This window comes from Rhynchophorus ferrugineus, unplaced genomic scaffold (assembly GCF_030347505.1).
Source record: "Rhynchophorus ferrugineus isolate W39M unplaced genomic scaffold, kcgeb_rfMv2 rfM8, whole genome shotgun sequence".
Classification (NCBI taxonomy): Eukaryota; Metazoa; Arthropoda; class Insecta; order Coleoptera; family Curculionidae; genus Rhynchophorus; species Rhynchophorus ferrugineus.
This window is the reverse complement of record NW_027472587.1, coordinates 38,148,205-38,162,078: the sequence shown is the minus strand read 5'-3', so window position 1 is coordinate 38,162,078 and position 13,874 is coordinate 38,148,205. Positions and strand designations below refer to the sequence as shown.

Below are 13,874 nucleotides of genomic sequence, written 5' to 3'. Positions count from 1 at the left end.
CGCTCTGCAGCATTGTATCGTATTGGATCTTAAAAGCACTTTTGACGTCTTAGAATTTTTTCTAGGTTACTTTCATTTTCAGCATACCAAAATTAATAAAAATCAGTTGGAAATAGCTTTTTTGTTGTGGACCTGTGCTATCGTTAAGTTCTAGTTTAAATTAATATACATCATTTTCAACCACATCCATAAGATTGTTGAAACAATTTTAGACTGTAAAATAAACTGTCTTTTTGTTGGCAATATTACTAAGAAAATGAAGATAGTGACTAGTGGTTTTCTGATGCACTTAGCATTCGTAAAACCACTGTTTATCTACTTTTTTCTCTATAACTGTAATTTTTTAAATAAAGGAACGAAATATTCTCTCAGACGCTTAACTTTATCAATCTAAGAAACCATGATGTTCATTTCATAATAGGGTAGATAAGAAAAACCGCGAAGAACTGGGAAGTGTGTCTAGTCTAAGGCCCAAGTTCATGAAAGTCGGTTAGAAGTGTTTTTCCGTTGAGTCAACGGTCGACGTAGGGTCTCTTTTCCTAACATCCCCCTCCTTTAAATTAACAAAAGTACGGGCTTTTATTCGTTCTCTGTCGAACCGCTTTCGCTGTAAGCTGCGCGCGACAAACCTGATGCTCGAACGTTCATCGAGAACGAACAAAACAGTGTCTCACCGGTACAGTTGTGTTTCACCAGTCGTCCGAGCGGTTCTCTGTGTCTGTTTCGCGTCCAACATGCTGCTTCAATACTCCGCTTTCGTTCTTATCCTAACCTTATACTCGTCGAAGGTAATGTCGCAGAATAGCAGCGAAATTGTCACCGCGAATATAACAAGCGACATTCCCGTGACAAATATACCAGATGTTCCCAAACCGAGCATCAGCGCGACTAGTAACAATGATTCCAACGACGTACAAGTTACCGATGAAAAAGTTACCACCATCCCAGAGATGAACCCAACCAGGGCCGCAACGAGTAAATCACCAACCACCCAGCCACCCTTGATTCATCAGCCTGATGATAACCAGAAGAGCACCAGCTTGAATACAAAAATGAACTCGTCCCAACAGAAAGGAGGCAAAAGTGGCGTATATCGACAAAGTGCCAGTCTACTATTATCAATCGTGGTCCTCCTGGGCATTAAAATTATGGTATAATTGTCTCATGCATTGGATGCGAGATTAAACCACACCAGCAAACAAAATACGGTCTCTATAACATCTGGTAACTTAAAACAAAAAAAAAGTATTTTTGTAGATAAAAATGTTCACTTTCACTGAATACTATTGTGGCTTTCTTCTTGAGTGCGTTTTATCGTTGATATCGTGATCTTACTACGAATATTAGAATGTATAAAGCTTTTGCAAAATGATACATATATATATATATATATATATATATATATATATATATATATATATATATATATATATATATATATATATATATATATATATATATATATATATATATATATATATATATATATATATATATATATATATATATATATTTGATATACATTAATATGACACTTTTGAACCAATTTAACTTGTATATTTTAAAAATGTGTGATATAGCAAGATCGTAAGCTCTGTATTAAATAAGTCTCGTTGCATTTAACGAAATATTATTAATTTTTTTTAGTTCATTGTTAAGAAAATGCTTTTGTTTTATTATATTGATCTTTAGGTTATTGAGAAATTTACTTTCCATTTACGTTTAGGTCGACACGGTATTTCGCTATTTCGTTACCAAACCCCGATACTGCAACAGACAATTAGTTTTGCGTTAGTATTGGGCGGCCATTTGAATATGATTATTATTAATAGCCGCACGTCCTAAATTGAAACATATCACTAGGAGGGTAAAAATAATTTAAAGCCTAAGGTGTTAAATGGAGAGCTCGTGTGTGTGATGTATTAATTATTTATTAAGTTATATTGTTCTGTTCTATTTGTATTATATGCAGTATGAATACATTTAAATGTCCGCATTACATATAGAGTTTGTACTAAAATACCAATGACAAAATAATAATAATGATAATACGTAAACCAAAAAAATATATATAAAAAATAAAAAATATTATAAAATAATTGTTGTTTCATTGTTTTGATGCTAATATAATTCTGTGACCTGAACACGTTTATAACCACTAATTTTTCCAATTCTTCCCAAACCACAGTATATTACATCATAGTAATGGAAAGACTTAATTTGACGTGCAACTCAACCAGGCCATGTGGTATCAATGGAGCAAATAATAATCGGAGTAGTCAAGATCTTGTTAATACTGCGTATGGGGTATAAGCTCTCCCTTAAAAATTTCCATATAGTTTTTCACGAATTTGATGAGGTGTAGTTATGTTGTCAAAAACCACCCGTTTGATAACTAGCAAAACTTAAATCTATAAAACTATAAATCACTATTGATATAAATCAACTTGTTTTAAGTAACATTTTTTTTCACAAGTGGGCATTGGAAATATCACACATACTCGTGACGTCATACGTCATGAGTTCAAGTGTTTTGATTTTGTCTTGTAGAAAGTTAATAGTACTTTGGTAGAATGTTCAACATCATAGTTACATACTAACATTTTATTACCCATTTTACAAGATATTTCCGAATATTGTTAAACTACATTCAACAGACAATGCTTTTAAATAAGTATAATAGTACTTTTTGTAAATGGAGTTTAATTGTTCGTTATCCAATATGCGCTCTGAAGAAAAATCCGATATGTGCTCCGTTCGCGTTTTAGCAAAATGATGCAAAATATAAGTAGGCCTGTCGAGAGATTTCAGATATCATTATACAAAAAATTGAGGTATAATTATTATTTACGAATTTCTAACAACTAATTAATATCAATGTACTGTCATAAATATCAATAGTAATTTTAATAATGATAGTAGTTTAGCCATAAGTGTTCTATTCTACTTTTCATCACATAACACTTAATGTTAAAGTTTATACGTTATGTATCCTATATTCGCATTTATCCCAAATGATGCGGCTAGACAATCGAAAACAAGTCATTTGTCATAATATTTCTGTTATTATATTTAAACTTATTTTAGTAAAATAATTTTATTCGAATATAGGCAACACCATATACAGTGGAATATTTTTAAATAATTCAAATTAATACGGACTCAACAGCAAGTCGTATTAAAAAAAATTTTTAATTGGTTTGTATATCCTAATAACATAACAGTAATTAATTTTATAATGTTACTTAATAATGTCACAGTGTTATAACTTCGCCTTCACCATTGGATTTTAAATAATAATAATAATTTCATTTGTAATAATAATTTCAATAACCTTCACCATCAAAAACAATTAATATTAGATGAATGAAAACAAAAATTTTAATTAAGTTAGCGTATATGTATTATGCTTTGGCGAATTTAATAATAACCTGTGGGCGTAATAGTACTGGGAATAAATCCGGAGGCCGTTTCATGTTTTATTGCTACTTGCTATCAGAGGCTTTTATCTCACTTTTGTGGCTTGGTTAAGTTGGACCTAATCTTCTCGCAATAAAAACAGTCGTGAGAATGATACTTGTGGATAACAACCAGCTGGGTTTTGTTACAATATCGCATAAACAGTTGAATTTAAATTATACTTATATTATTACACAAAATGTGTTAACTAAAAGGATAGAAATCAAAGAAATATAGAAAATTGATATATAAGAATAAATTTAAAAATATGTATTGGCAATAGTGTGTTCAAAACAATGTTGTATACTATGAGACATTCATCAATCTATAGCCACCGCTTGGGGGGAGAATGTGCTGCAGGACTTCGAATATTTTCTCTAAATCTCGCTACAGTTGACCGTCGGCCGCAGCTGTTCAGGTTGCTTTCTGTGATTTTGATCGAAGTCTTGTTAGGAGCCGTTCGTTGTATTTCCCATCCAAAAGGACAATTTTGCCACAGAAGTACGTGAGGAATTTGTTAACTTTTCATTCGACAGACATGTCCAAACCATTTCAATATGGGTCTCTGAGTTTATTAGTAAACTGTGCATTGATCGTCGCATCTTAAACTAATAACTTCATATCTAACACGATCTCAGAGAAAAACATGTAGAATTTGTCTTAAGCATCGCTTACAGAGGTCAGGCTGTAACACTGTCCTTGTCTCGGATATTGTTACAGAAGGACTGGCAAGATAAACGCCCGAGAGAGGCGAATTTTAGTCTTCATTGTAACATTGCCTCCCTTCCACACTCACCACCTTAGAGAAGCAAAAGCTCTTCCAACTTCTTTGATTCCGCTTATTATTTTGGTGGTAGATGCCACTTTCTTCTCCTGTATTACTGATTCCAAATATTTAAATACTTGCACCTGCTCTAATTGGCTCCTGTATATAGATTTACAGTAACAGGCGATCCGTCACTTATCAATACTTTAATATTTTCTTCATTCGTTGTCAAGTGATATGGATATGCGGTGCAAATATATTATGACGAATGCTAGACGCCTCCATATCTGTATCATCAGCGAATATTGCGGCATCATCACCCGAAATCAGGTTGGTCAAGTATTTTGTAGCATCATATTGAACACCCTGTCTGTTTTTAAACATTTTCGCATAATTGCATCCACTACTATATTGAAAAGATATGATTGATTATTTTATCAATTATGAAAAAAAAATTGTTGATTTGATATTTTATTATTCTCTTAAATCGGAAATCCTAAAACGATAATGATAATTTGGGCCATCCAGGGAAAGTTGTAGAATTGTATATCATCTAGTCAAACTATGAAGTTAACTCAGATCGCCATTAACAGTCACTGATACCACTTGATTATTTATGAGTATTCTAATATCTTAATGTATTGTGATTTTGAATTAACACGAATGAAGAATTTATTATAAATAACGGAGCCTATCTTCATTTTTTAGTTGAGATACACTGAAATAATATCTAATTTAATTGTTTAATTAAAAGAAAAGGTGAAAAAAGTGGTAGCTGTCAGCGTAACACAGAATAACACACGTCAGCTAGAGATTCTAAGAGATGTTTAGCTTTTGTGACGTAATATTTATGTTTTTTTTGATATGTTGAATTCGAAAATGGCTTCCTTTTTGTCGTAAGAAAACACGTTTCTGGATTAAGTTAACACTATGTTATACGAATTAATACATCAAAATAAAAGAGACTTGAACAATATTATTTAAAATCCTTTAACGATACATATCACACTAAATTCTTTTATTTTTCCCAATGGGGCTCATTTTTGTACATTTGCGCTTGTGGAAAGAAACTGAAATGCCTGAAGCGTCCAACAGTAGCCTGATGTTATTGAGACACTCCTTTTTCCTTAGTATATTTTCTCCATTTCTTTAAAGTCCTGTTGAAATCATTCATCTTGCTCTTCATTCACATCCCTCCAATTTTCCGGAAAATAATAGAGGTGGGAATGCAGATGATGTACTTTTGACTCATTAGGTAACCTAAAGCTTGATATGTTTTTAGAATTGTTTTGACGACTTGTTTATAGTTAGGGTATTTATGATGGCAAGTGATTTTACAAATTGCTTTATCAATTCCAACTTTATGTGCAGCGGTGGTAAAATAACTTTATGTGGAGGTACCAATGTTTATGCATTTATATTTCTAATGAAGCATAAAAAGAGCCGTTGTGAAACGGAACTGGTTTAAAGCTGCTTTTTGTTAAATCTATGAAAATACGCCCTTGTACTCTATCGTATTGGTATGTTAAATGTATTCATCAGACCTACAATATTGTTACAATAAACCAATTCCTGACATTTTGGAATTGTTTTCATATTATTTTAGTTTTCAGCATACCAAAATGCATGGAAATTAATTGAAAATACTTAAACAGTTTTTTTGTTGCAGACCTCTTTCGTAATGGACAACTTTGAAATATTATGTACACGTTACAATGCAAAACCTAATAAACCCAACATTAGTTGCCAGTTCTAAATTACTAAGGGGGAAATAAAATAAAATATCTAACAAAAAATTTATTATTAATTTAATGAATACATACTCTTTTATATAAAATTATATAGATTGCTTCCGCAATCAATATCTGCTCCACTTTAAATCATATTGCAAACTATCACACGCAAACTGAAACCGACGCAGCAGCATATTGCCAAAATTGCTTAGATAATGTTTTATTGTCATTGACAAACTACAAATAATAATTTATTGCGTAACAAACTACATACCACAATATTTCAGAGGCCATACATCAATGCTACATTTCGTTGAACACAAATACAGAAGCAGCTCGCCGCAACTGAATACGCAACAACGAGATTCTGTTAAGTACGGTCACATAGCTAAGAACTAACTTAGTTGTTTTAATACCTGATCACGAGTAGGCTGTGCACTCGAAAATCCACCACCACATAACATAATTTATATTGCTCGATATTAAAACTTTTTATTCACCAGGAAAATATCTAGATCAGTAAATGCGCGGGCTTGGCGGTAAAAGTATTTCAATATTTACAAAAACATTTCGAATAGAAGGCAAGAGTGGCACTAGAGCGGAACTGTATTTTTATAAATTTAATTATACGTTGAGATACAAAGGTTGAAAAACTATACCCTCTACAAGTAGAATGTTTTAATCTACTTTTTATTTCTCCTCTGTATACTAATCCCTTAAACAAACAGTACTAAAAATAATAGTAAAACCACCGCTATGTTGATTGGTTTCTTGTGGTTTTCCATCAAAACAAAACACTGCCGTTAACTAGAATCACAGCACATGGGAAAGGGTCACGAATATTTACATTCGACTCAAAAATAACTAACCTATATATACGCAACTCGTTAGTTTGATGAAACGAATAAATTAACGGTCGAAGAACAAATGGCTAATCGTAATGCACGTACAATTACGCCAAGTGAACAAAAGCCGATCCATAACAAACTAGAATATTACTTTATTTGATAAAGTGCTTCTTTGAGAATAACTTAGAGTCCATAAATAGAAAATATAAATAAATAATAATTATTTAATAGTGTAGAAGATGCCTGGGGCTATAATCTCTAGTAGTGAGGGGTGATTTGGGTCCTGATAAAATTCTAAACCCTGATAGCGTTGCTGCCATCATTGTGCCCATTCATGTTTGTTAGTTCGGAGTGTCCAGCTGACGCCACGTGTACGCTGGAGGTGAATAAATTGGAGAAACATCGTGCCTGAAATAAAACACAACATACACTAAAAAAATAAGGTAACATATAAGCAGATCAAAACACAAACCACTATTAAAATCAAAATACGAAAAAAATATAACTTTGACGTAACATTTTAAATATAAACAATAACAAAATTTACCATTATTACTATATTTGAAAAACTTTGATTTCAACGGTGGATAGTATTTCATATTCGAGAAGGCCATGGCAGAAAAGCTCTTCGAGTGAAAATGGTGATGGAATCAAAGTTTGCGTTTGTACATAACTTTTTTGAAACAGGTAGAAGTGAAAGATACAAAACAGGAATTATTATTTTGTCTGTTTTAACAAGTGTTTCATTTTATGCGTCTAATTATATAATGTATTGCGAATATCAAAATCCTGTAGTAAATTAACGTAACATTCCTATTAAATATTTCTGTGCAATTAAAAAAACATATTAAACGTAAAATCAAGTTGTTTTGAATCGGTTCGTCAATCATTTCGAGTGATTTAATAAGCGAGTAAAAGTGAAAAAGTGGCCGTATGTGCAAGAAAATGTCCAGTATAGGTGTTAGTAACATGAGAACGATCATTATAATAGGTCAGGGAAAAAGTAATTTCGGTTCTTTTTTTACGTTTTTCAAAACGAATTTGTTAATACAAATTTGAAAAACTAGTCAATGACATATATGCCCTTTTATTAACATATTTCTTTATTTATGTATATTATTCTGATTTTTCTCAACGACAAATTGAACCAAATGAATTTCACAAACTTCTTGTGATGCCATCTTTACGCCTTTAAGATTGGAACCAAAGACCTGGGAAGATGGAAGGAGTTAGGCCCAGGCGAGACAGTGTATCCATCAAAGCTTCCTTCGCTTGTTTCAATAATGGCCCGCTTTCGCCTCGTTTGAGCAGCGATTCATCAATGGAAACTCGGTCCATTAAACTGTTCACTGTTAATTCATGTCGAACCCAAATATCCAGCTTTTTGTATCCGGATTGATATAAATCGTCCAAGTGTTTTATATAGCCCGTTCAATAAAATAGCCAATGCACATTATCAACATTTCATGACGTCAGCACGTCGCAATGTTGTCGTATCATTTTAGAAGCTTGGTTTACGTTTTCCGATTTGTAAGCTCTAAATATTACCACTAATCTTTTAAAGAATACTGCAAACATTTGACAACATGCTCCACCAGTATCAACCCAAATTGAGTTTTATAGACTAATCGATTACATTTTCCGACGCATCAGACAGAAAAGTCGCTCTGTGTTTAAAACGAGTTTTACATGTTTACAAACTGAAATTGACAATATATTCTACGTGATCAATGACGTGCTTGGGCTGTTTTGTTGGACGGACTATAAGTTAGCTATTTATATCTATAATGTTCCATGGACCATTACTTTTGAAACATGAGATAATCTGGCTTCACTGAGTAACTATCTTTAGAGATCTACAACCTTAAAGCCGTTTAGTAGGAAAAACCGAAATTGCTCTTTCCATAACCTTACATTTTACTGATCAGAAAACAACTGGATCAGAAGATAATAACTCGATTGTTTGTTTGAAATGAAATATTTCTATAATATATTTATCCACTCCATTTTAGTAGTATGGTAGTAATGTTTGATATGAAATCGAAACCTATTAAATTGAGAGAAATATACAGGAACGTATGTTCAGTTGCCTAATGTCGGTGCTCAACAAATCGATAGAGTACCTCTTAATCCAGTTGCCTTGGAAACGATCGTTAATTGGATAAATACCTTGGGTGATTTTTGCTACTCGAAAGCCACAAACGAATGATTGTGCTGTGATATTTTAGATCGGTATGTAAGTGTCTCTTAGTTTATGATTGTTGGACCAATAGCGCGTAAAACAGTTAGCCTGCAAAATCAGATAATTAGTTTTCGAATTTCCTTTGTTTCGGTCCATTGTCCGACTAACGGTGGTCGAAGTTTCGAAACTAACTTAATGGATTAGTTGATATTATAGAATAATTTGATGGTACTTTCATATGAAAATGATGTTTAAAAACAGAGATAACAGAAAGAGGGCTAGGAATGTTGTATAATATACAATTTTTTAATTAGATATTTATTTATTTAATTTACATAGAAATATTTAGTTGCAGTATTTAAAATATGGATCGAACTGAACTAGCTGATCATTAAATTAACTTAATAAGGAAACAACAAGAAGTTCCTATAGTAATTGTAATAGTTTGACAATAAAAATTATTTAATATTAAACCAGTTAAAAGTTATAAATATATTAAATGTATATGAATTTTAGTCACGTCAACCTCTTGGGTATTTTAGTGAGTGGGCCAACAGCTTGACGAGGGATTCGAACTTCGTCGATTGGATTTATTACGTCGACAATAGATACTTTTAAGGAAACATATTCAGCTTCCAAAGCTGCCCAGTGTATAAAGTCGAAATAGAACTATAATCTGTTTAAACAACGTTTCTATCCCAGCCTTTATTATTTCTGTTGTGACTTGGTCGACTTCAGCGGTTTTACCACATGATTACTTAATGATTTTATTGCCGTTCGCAGTTCCTCCATTATTGGCTCGTCATCAGGAATTTAGGTTTCTGTAATGTCAATTGCTGGTGGAGTTGCTAAACCGTGTGGTGGATCATGATTGCAGAACTGTATAAAAAACTCTTCTCCTTCGAGACTTATCCCTCATCCTGTAACTTTACGAAGGTTCCATTTGCTTTTTAAATGTTGTGTACTCCTCCCGCACAAATCTCCTAAGTTTTTTGGTACAACATCTGATATTCATATTCCAATGCAGCAATATCTAAATCGGCGGTCACACCGTTGCAGTATGCTTCTCTTTCTAGTTTTAGTTTTTACCCAATATTTTTTTTTACCCAATTGCTTTCGATCTTCTACGATATTTCATTCAATAATAATTTTTTAAAATATAAAGGCGACAACACAATATAAATTTATTTAAAAAAATGAGAAATGAAAAATAAACAAACAACTTCGGCATTGATATCGTATAACATTCCTAACAACACTTCAAACATTTGGATAATAATAATTTCCTAATGCCAGATATAATTTGATAAATTAATATTATTTCAGTTATTCTTTAACAAAGCACTATTCTTGTTAATACTAATATAAACTATAAGCAAGAATTCTCGATAGCCACACCAATATTTAACTATTTCATATTCAATACCAAACTTATTGTATTGCCGCAACAACCGAAATCTCTTGATTCCAAGAAGCACTTTATCTGATGTATTAAAGTCTCATCACTTTGCATAAGAATAAGACAAACATTTAAACGTTCTTCTTGGGCCGTCACTTTATCACTGGCGGTAAGCATTGCTCAACGATCTAACATGTAAATCAAGTTGGCGCTTTTCGTTGAAGGTACAGTACCCGGTGGGCGATGAAATCGTATGAGCGTACAGGGTAATGTATACACAGTTTAAATAGTTCAATATATGCGTTTGGGCTGTGTATACTAATTTGTTCTCATCAGAATTAATTAACGACAGCCTTAAATACGATGCTCTTAGTTATTGAGCTGGGGAAAAAAGTAATTACGTTTTTTTCCTAACCATCTAGGCTTCAGGGTAATATATCTCCAGTAATACTTATTATAAGAAACCTGCGCTTTGAAAATAGAGGTTTCAGTAGGTTATTTTGGGCATATTTTATTTTTTACTTCCAAGAAGGTAAAAAATCAGTGCAGGCTCCATTTATATATTACTGGATGTTAAGTGAAGTTTGATACTTTTGATGATTTGTTTTGATTTGTTTGTTTGATAATTCGTGACTTGGATTTCACATGAATTAACAATGAAAAATTTTATGTTTTTCGAGTTTTCCTTTGTGAATAACTGCTGAAGTGAAAAATAAACGTAGCCATTGTTGATACAAATGCTTACGGCTAAAGGAAAATAGGTCACGTACGATAATAATATGTAAAAAAGATCGTAGTCGAGGTATCGAGTAGCTTTACAAATAATGCCAGTGCTGGAAAAACAATTGGAAAGCTATTGTTCATCAAGTGCTGTTCCAATCCGGCCAGCCCTAAGTCCTAACTTAATGTTCTACTGTGAACAACGATGACAAAACTACATCACACATATCTTTAGTGACTCAGACATTGACAGATCAACTGAGAACATGAAAACTATGAAAAAATCGTAATTACTTTCCGGCAGCCCATTATATAATTCGTAAGTAGTTCAATTTGTGATACTCCTAAAGATAAAGAATAATTCATTTTATTCTAGTATTCCAATCATTTATAATTCAACACAATTCACTTAGGTGTTATAATTAATGTTTAAAAGTTTTTTAATGAATCAAGAGCGATAATGGTTTTTAACAGAAAGTGAATTTTAATTAATTTGGAAAATCCTGAAATTTCTACCTATTGAATAATACGATCTATTTTTAATTTCTCTGGATAAGTGTCAAACTCCAACATCAGTTAGTTAACGTACAAGCTCTTAAGTGACATATTATGACAATTTTTTTGTAAAAATTGCTGAAAAATAATTCGAATATTAAAATAATTCATAGTTTAATTCATGATTTAACGATATTTTTTACTGTGTAAACATGTCCGTTATTTTGATAGAAAACTACTTTTGTTCCTGTATTCAAAATGAAAATCTAATTAATCCATTAATAATTAATAGATTATAAACAAAAATTAAATTGACGAATCGAAATGAAGTTTTCGTTACGTTCTAAAAAATTAAGTAAAAACTGAAATGTGTTAAAAAAATTTTTAAAAATGTTCTTATTTTATTATTTGATTAAGTACCACATCTAATATATACAAAGAATATATATGTAAGCGAGTTATTTCCCAAATCGATGAACTAATGATGTTTGGTTAAAGCCACAGAAGAAATATTAATAACGAGCAAAGGACAACACACCACAATTGAAAACGAATTTGATCGAGAACTTACAACAATACAGGCGACAATGGTCCCAAGTGTTAAACCAGCTAAGACGTCGCTCCAGTGATGTTTGTAATCCGATACTCTGGTCATAGCGGTAAATACTGATGACAAGACTGCAAGAAACTGAAGAGTATGCCTTAAGAGCTTCGAGCCATCCCAGGTCATTCTCTTTTGTAGGTATATCTGGAACAAAACAAAGTATGTTCGTAACATTAACTATTAGTTCTGGATGTTAGATTATAAGGTGTACAAATAAGTTTTTTCTGCAACTGCAATGATTGGTGATGTATTTTATTCGTTATTGTTCATTGTTAACTATGACTTTTACCCATCTGTCAGATAACAGTAAGGCTATCCTAAATCGATCCAATTTTTTAAATATACCAAAAAAAGGCGTTTGTTGCATGACAATATACCGTCTTATCAATCGATATTCCGACTTATTATTAATAATAATGCTACTTTTAAGCATTTCTAAAACAATAGTCTTGATTGTTATATGGACGTGATAGTTTATCGAGTAATGTAAATAAGTTAGAGGTGGTGCCGATATGTGGTAGGTAATAAAAATAACATAAAACCCCAATTCATAGAATTCATAATAACAACCCGTCACTATGTCTGATTTAACGATGGTGATAAGGGTCATAAAATACCAACGAAAATGAAGTATCTTAGCGTCACGTGGTTTCTCTGTTAGCACGCCGTCATCGACATTCTCAATTCATTAAAGCGGCTGTAATTACCCATTACTGCCGCGTAAGACAATACCTTTTATTATGCAAGTCGCCGCTAACGATGATATATCAAGCTGGGACGGCCCACAGCTGGAAAGGTGCAACGCGCGAGATGAAAAATCCTCCTCTGACAGATTAAAACTCTTCAAATTATAAGCACGGGTCCGTAGCAGACGAGTACGGCCAGTTATCGCGTATCTTAAAATTGATTTAAAAGCACCATCAACTACGTGAATAATGTAATTTATTCAGGACTAACAAGTCACCATTGTCATTCAAATATTCGTCAGGATAATGAGAGAGGCTGTACAGGCCGGACGTACAACGGATTACTTAACATCCAGTCGTACAATGAAGCCGAAAAAATCTTGTGTATGTTCAGCTTGAATCAAAGATAACTTCTATTGAAACAACTTTTATATCAGCCAAAAAAGCAGTAAAAACTATTTAATAATACCATTCACCAATTAAATATGTTTGTAATATCTTCAGATATCATTTAATTTGAGAGGATATATATATTTTCTTGTCTCCATTTCTTGAATCAATTAAATTTTTGTAAAAAATCATGCAAAGATTGATTCATGTATGACTCAAGCTGTCCAATTTATTGATTATAAATATATTTTAGAGAAATTTGTTGATTTGGGGGTATATAAAGGCATAAGAACTAGTGACTTAATTATACGCTCTAGCATAGAGGTATTTTTGCGTCCAGTGGATAAATCTTGAATAATTTTGCGGAGAGTTGATTGAACTTTTCCTGTAAAGTTTCAGCTTGTTTTAAATAACATTGGAATTGTAAGAGCGTGTTGCTATATTTTTAACTACTAATTGCAATTTCTTAAGCTTTCAGCAATTCCTTTAAACACAATTTAAAAATTTGATATTGTAACGTACATTTAACGTGTTGCAACATTTATAAAAATACACATTTTGTCATGTTTGGATTTTAAACTACATATCTAAT

At 32.2% G+C, this 13,874-nt stretch overlaps 2 protein-coding genes across 3 annotated transcripts in view; one reads left to right on the top strand and one right to left on the bottom strand.

The window, feature by feature from the left end:
* Positions 1–13,874, top strand: part of LOC143201210 (CDAN1-interacting nuclease 1) — a 188,988-nt gene that overhangs the window by 42,472 nt on the left and 132,642 nt on the right. The window lies entirely within an intron of this gene.
* LOC143201211 (putative phosphatidate phosphatase) overlaps positions 6,010–13,874 on the bottom strand; it is a 39,987-nt gene continuing 32,122 nt past the window's right edge. Inside the window, exons 6-8 of one of the 2 annotated variants that reach the window (XR_013006910.1) lie at positions 12,174–12,350; positions 8,976–9,096; positions 6,010–7,214 (exon numbers count right to left, since the gene is read on the bottom strand). Coding sequence is in view for 1 of the 2 variants with exons in the window: in XM_076412132.1 (XP_076268247.1) it covers positions 7,101–7,214; positions 12,174–12,350 (291 nt within the window). In the remaining variant the exon portion in view is untranslated. The remainder of the gene's footprint in view (positions 7,215–8,975; positions 9,097–12,173; positions 12,351–13,874) is intronic. The other variant, XM_076412132.1, reaches the window with a different exon arrangement.